General features: G+C 33.0%; 1 protein-coding gene across 1 annotated transcript; it reads left to right on the top strand.

Moving 5' to 3' along the window:
* The first annotated feature begins 1,515 nt into the window (after positions 1-1,515).
* LOC145053276 (uncharacterized) lies at positions 1,516-5,961 on the top strand. Its single transcript, XM_079001294.1, has 12 exons — positions 1,516-1,527; positions 1,615-1,729; positions 2,003-2,096; positions 2,193-2,320; positions 2,404-2,488; positions 2,584-2,719; positions 2,810-2,856; positions 3,085-3,205; positions 3,279-3,339; positions 5,449-5,510; positions 5,596-5,664; positions 5,752-5,961. Exons 1-12 carry the CDS (start codon positions 1,516-1,518, stop codon positions 5,959-5,961), a joined length of 1,140 nt encoding a protein of 379 aa, XP_078857420.1.
* The last annotated feature ends 397 nt before the right edge of the window (positions 5,962-6,358 follow it).

The raw sequence follows: 6,358 nt of genomic DNA, 5'->3' as shown, positions 1-6,358 counted from the left end.
TATCAAATTGTTCAAATATCAAGTATGAATTTCAACACCCCTTCGTTGTATCCGTGCATTGATAGGAAGTCGCAGTAGTCGGCTAGAAAACTTATTTTTTAATCTTTATATATATATATATATATATATATATATATATATATATATATATATATATATATATATATATATATCCTAATTCTAATAAATAAGTAGAACTCTGTCACGTGTCACTCTCTAAAGACCCCCAAAATCGAGTTTTCCCGCTCATTTATTCATCTATATTTACGTAAATGCCATTGAATCCGGAAATTGAATCAAAGTTCAAACTGATGCAATAAATCCGGAAATTTTAGCTGTCAACTGCATTCAAAATATTCAAGCATTAATTTTAAATGAATAAATATTATGGAAATAATTTGAAAAAATATGTTAATCAATAATCAGATTCGAAATTCACGATTAAATTTGAAAGTTTGTTTATTTTGATTGCAAATTAAATATATTGCAATCATTAAATCCCTAAAAATCTGCAGTATTTTTTCAGCAAACGTAAATATCATTTATACGATTATTTTGTTTTTACCATTCTGCTCCATAACAATTCTGCTCCATAGAAACCACAGCAAACGTATTCTTCTTCATTCTTTGTGATTCTGCAACGCTTCAAGAATTAAATATCAGGTTATTGTATTCAAAAATCAGAATTACAAATATTTCTATTCCCTTCATGTTCTTATTTATCGGTATCTATCACGTTCTCATTGTATGATTTCTATTCTTCTTCTTCTTTTTTGTAATTCTTCTTAATCGTCTACTTCTTCTACCTTTTCAGTTTAAAAGACGAAAAACTAATGAACATTACAAGTTCATTTTCTTTAAAAAAAATTAAAAATAGTCTTTTTCAAATGTGCACAGTAACTTTTGTTTTGATGGTATGAAATTTTAAAATTTGTTTGTATTTATCTAAATACAATCTCAAAAAAAATATTGAATTTAAAAATTTATGAGTTTATTAAGTCAGTTGTTATTGTCATGTGTTGATTTTTATTTTTTCTGTTTTACTCATTGTTATGTTATCTGTTAGTGTTAGTATGTTGCAGAGGCATTTTCGGTATAATTGTCGTTTTCATGTTTATTTTATATTTGTGTTCCATCTTATTATATAAACTTTTATTCAATCTAAAACATTATTTCATATGAATTATTTGTTTTTGTTTGTATTCCATTTTATTATAAAATGAATTATTGGATTTAAAAATTTATGAGTACATTAAGTCAGTTGTTATTGTCATGTGTTGATTTTTAATTTTATGTTTTACTTATTGGTTAGGATGTTCTGTACATTCTAAAAGGTTGCTAATTTTCCTTACAATTCTATAATGATTAAATTTCTTGCAGAAAATGGAAATAGGAAATAAGGTTTACCTAAATAACATTGACCAGATAGATGAAAAATCGCATATCAAGGTTCGGGTGCTTAAAATTTAGAACTTTGTCAGAAATAATAAAGTTTGTTCGATTGAAATGATCATCATGGACGAGGAGGTTTGTTGTATTTGATATATTTTTTATTCATCATTCAATATTAGACATGTTTCATGAACATAATAATTTTTAATTTTTTTTAAACAGGGTACACAATACCAAGCTCGTGTCTTCAATCAGAATTTCTCCAGATTTCGTCATCTTTTAAAGGAAGATGAAAGTTATATAGTTATAAAACCCAATATGGCTGTTGTTACTAATGGTTTTAGTTATACAGTTCATAAACAGACCTTAACTTTGGATTGGAAAAGCATCCTAAAAAATGTGATGATTTCTCGGGTCCGGTCAATGGATTTATGTTTGTTGACTTTAATTCTATCATAGAACAAACATGCCCAAGAGACACATTCTTTGGTTAGTCATAAAATATTAATAAAATCATTTTTTTTATCATTTGTTTTTTTGGTTATACATTTTATTATTTAAATATTACGATTTTAATTCAATAGTTTATGTTGTGTTATCTGTTGTGTAGATGTTATTGGACATATCGTGTCATTTAGGCCTCTTGAAACTTCAAATCCAGTACCATCCAAGCATTATATAAAACTCACTCTTAGCAACCTAGAGTGAGATTATATTTTATTATTTATTATTTATTTATTATTTATTATCTTTAATTAATCGCAAATTAATATTAATATACTATTTTATGGTTTATTTAGTTCTGTACATCTGAAGGTTACTATTTTTGGAAGTCAAACATATCAAATTTCAGAATACCTAAAAAATAACCCGACGGTTAATTTTGTTGTTATCGTGATGCAGTTTTTGAAGCTAAACATTTGGAATGGTTTGTATTCAGTCTTTATATATAGATGTTTATAATTACTGTTTTTATATAATTTTTATTAATTGGATATACATTTTTTACAGGTCTTGGTGAAGCTAAAAGTCATTTTGAAGTAACGAAATTGTTCATAAATTCTGACATTTATGAAATAAATGAGTTTAAAAATAAGTTAGTTTCCAATTGTTTTTTATTTTTTTTATAATGTATTTTAACTTAAAAAAACACAAAACCTAATATTCATGAATATAAATTAAACATCACAGGTTGAAATGTCATGACAATTTCGGTATAAGTGAAAAAAGCATAACTATACTTCAAAGCTACTCTTCTTCATATACAGATGACTTTAAGGGCAATTTTCCATTAAAAACAGTCTGTGAGATCACCGAACCAATTAAGGTATATTGCATTATTTGATATGTTTTACATTTTATTTTTTCATAATTTATTTTAATAAGTTTTACATTTGATATGATACAAGAAATGAAGTTTTTATTAGTTGCTTCCATTGTTAATATAAGGCAGAATCTACCATGGTATTATGAAGCATGCAAAAAATGTGGAAAAAAATAATCCCTGTTCCCAAAGCCAATCATTCGTATACCAACCCTGAGGGAATTTCAGAAACTATGGTTGTCGAGTGTACAAATGCACAATGCAAAAAATCTGAATTTTAGTTAGTTATAAAGTATACACATATTTATTTATATTAATTTTGTCAATCTTAAAACAACACTAACAATGACATAATTTTTTTGTTTTAGGTTTATAATTCCAATCAACGTACAAGATTGTATTGGAACCATTGGATTGACTCTTTTTTATAAAGAAGCAAGGAGGTTGTTAAATATAAGTTCCTACGAGTTGAAAAAGATACATGATGCGGTATATTATTCATACCTTTAAAATCAGAAACCATTTACTTTATTTTTTTAATTTATTAAAATATATCTTACAGGCCGGAGACAGTGATGCCCTATTTCCAATGCAACTTAACGTGTTGAAAAACCGCAAGTTTGGTTTTGTTGTAGATATTACAGAATACAATGTCAACAACTATAATAACATATATGTAACAGCCCGGAATTCCAGATATTGCTATAATTATGATTTTGGGTGTTTTAAGAGGGGACTCGGCGAGTTGGAGCTCAGACTCGCCGAGTAGGATCGCAGATTTGGTCGCGGGTTCGCGACTGGACTCGACGAGTCCGGACATGGACTCGGCGAGTCCACGCTGTTTAGCGAAACCCTAACCGTCCAGGTTTGGGGACATATATAAGGGGCCTTATGGCCGTCATTGTTCACCCTAGTCCTGTGAATGAAGCCCTAATCCGATTGTGAGCATCTGGAGCAAGGTAGAAGACCATTGTTGATTTTGGAAGTGTTGTTTTGCAAGGAAGAGGAGGCTTGGTTAAGGGAACAACAAGAGAAGCCACATTCTGAGGATTGGGGGCACAGAGAGCACGTTATTCAGGTAATATTTCGAGTCGCATTCTTCTATGTTGATGTGTATATGGATTTAGGGTTTATTGAACCCTTTTGTGGCTAGATTGAGTGTTTCCTTGGTCCCCCATGCGATTGGAACCTGATATTGGGACCCTTGGAAGTCCAGAATGTCCCATGCCTGAGCATTTCGGGAATCAATGGAGGTTTTGGATTGGAATCCTTATGCCTTAGGTCAAAATGCAAATTATGAGTCATGGAGTGTATTATGAGCACCGAAATGAGGACCTTACGTGATGAATCAGTCTAGGAAGGCCAGACCTATGAATGGTCGGAGCAGTTCTGACCTTAGAAAGCGGTTTGAGCGGTTGCATGGCATGGACTCACCGAGTCCGATGAACAGACTCAGCGAGTAGCTTGAAGATTAACTGGGACTCGTCGAGTTGTTCTTCAGACTCGGCGAGTTGAGTCGGGGTGGCCCCGCGATTCTTCCAGGAGGAACTCGTCGAGTCAAGGGGGATACTCGACGTGTAGAAAGGGAATCTAAGAGAATCGGTGAGTTGAGGGCGAGTGGACTCAGAGTTGTTGAACTCGGCGAGTCTTGGGGTGACTCGGCGAGTTAGATCGCGGATTGGGTGAAGTTCTGAGTATGGGGACTCGGCGAGTCATAAGGTTGACTCGGCGAGTAGGGTCAGTCAGGGGTTGACTTTGACCTTGTCTTTGACCAAGGATTGACCAGTGGTTCCAGGGGTATTTTGGTAATTGTTGTTTATTGTTTGAGTTCAGTGCATTGGTGGCTGTCCAGAGGTGGAGATCGTATCAGTGATCGGAGCAGCTTGAGCTATCTGTTCAGTCGGCAGTTTGAGGTGAGTTATCCTCACTATATCGCTAGGGTTTATGGCACCAAGGCCGACCCTTTTATCGGATGGAAATCCGGGTAGTTGTCATTACATGTTATGGGCCGGAAGGCATTGCTATGTGGACCGGAAGGTCATGGCCTGGAAAGGCGTATGTATGCATTTAGTATGTTGACTGATTCGTAGGGCAATGTTATGCTAGTGACCGGCTAGACCGGTATCTTGTTTCGAGTAATGCTATGATATGTGATTTGTTGATCAATTGTTGTCTGTGAACTGTTATATGAATATGTGTTATGATTGCTAGATCTGGGGTGTGACCCGATATGTAGGGTCGTCCTATGATTTGTTATGTTATGTATGCATTTTATGCTATGGGCCGGAAGGCAATATGTTATGGGCCGGAAGGCAATATGTTATGGGCCAGAAGGCAATATGTTATGGGCCGGAAGGCAATATGTTGTGTTATGGACCGGAAGGTCGGTGTGGGTAGGACCGGAAGGTTTACCCAGCAGGGACGGAAGTCCCCTGAGACACATGGACCGGAAGGTCGTGGCCTGGAAGGGCGTATATGTGGTTGGTATTTTGGGGGTATCTCACTAAGCTTTCGGGCTTACAGTTGTGGTTTTATGTTTCAGGTTCTCAAGAGTCTGTGGCAAGGCAAAGGCGTGATCGTACCGTTCCTCGCGTTGATGTTTTATGATATGAACCTGGGAAAATACTCTGTTAAATAATGTATTGAAAACCTTTTGTAACAACGTTATTAAAATGAGTGGTTTTTGAAAAGTTTTAATTGTTTTGAAATTTTGGACGTTACAATATACACAGTTCTCAAAGTTACAGAAGATATGTCTATTGTTTCTGAATTGGAAAGTAAAATAGAACTTATGGTATGTAATCTTTTATTGTTGAAAATTTACAATTCTTTACTGCTAAAGTACATAACGATTAACATATTTCCATTTTATTTTTTAGAGTATTCAATTTGTCTCCTTAAATCAAGTTGCTTTGGAATCCGATGATGTTGTACAGCCTGTTCAAAAGGTTTTTCATTTTATTTTATAAACTTTTAATTATATTAGTTATTTTTTTTAGGAATTAAACAGTTATTATTATTATTATTTAAATTAGGATGTGATCTCACAAACAGACGAAAGTTTTACACCCTCAACAGTTGATAAGTCAACCGCAACAAGTCCAAGCAAAATATCAGGTGATTTGAAGTGCAACCTCCAAGAAATTTATGATGTTGATTCTGGAGATGATTTAAGTTCAACTAAGGCTAAAAGAAAGTCAACCGCAGAGGAAACTCCACTCTTGATTCCAAAAATGGAAAAGTGAGTTGCTATTGGTTATAAGACACATTTAATATATTTTGATCATTTGTTTTGGTTATAAAGATATTTTGATTGCTTGGTATGAATTTTATTTTGGGGTATTTAGGATGTGAAATATTATTGGTTTTGAATATTTTTGGATACTTTTATTGTTTTAAAGTGGACAAGTTAGTTGATTTTGGTTATAACTCAAATAAAATATATTTTGAAGTTTATTTGCTTGTAAATATTTTTTGAATTTTTTCTTAATATTTTAAATTTTTGGCCGATATTGCCTATGGGGTTATTATTGTTCAAATGTTACAGCTCATCTCATCCAGGTTGTTAATTAGTATAAGGTTTTTATGATTTTTTGGCTACCCCTTTTAGTTAAAAACTATAATGCCTTTGTTGTCTCTTCC

This window comes from Lactuca serriola, chromosome 1 (genome assembly GCF_051521515.1).
Source record: "Lactuca serriola cultivar US96UC23 chromosome 1, Lser_US96UC23_V15, whole genome shotgun sequence".
Taxonomy (NCBI): domain Eukaryota; kingdom Viridiplantae; phylum Streptophyta; class Magnoliopsida; order Asterales; family Asteraceae; genus Lactuca; species Lactuca serriola.
Note: the sequence above shows the minus strand (reverse complement) of the source record. Positions and strands in the feature narration are given on the sequence as shown.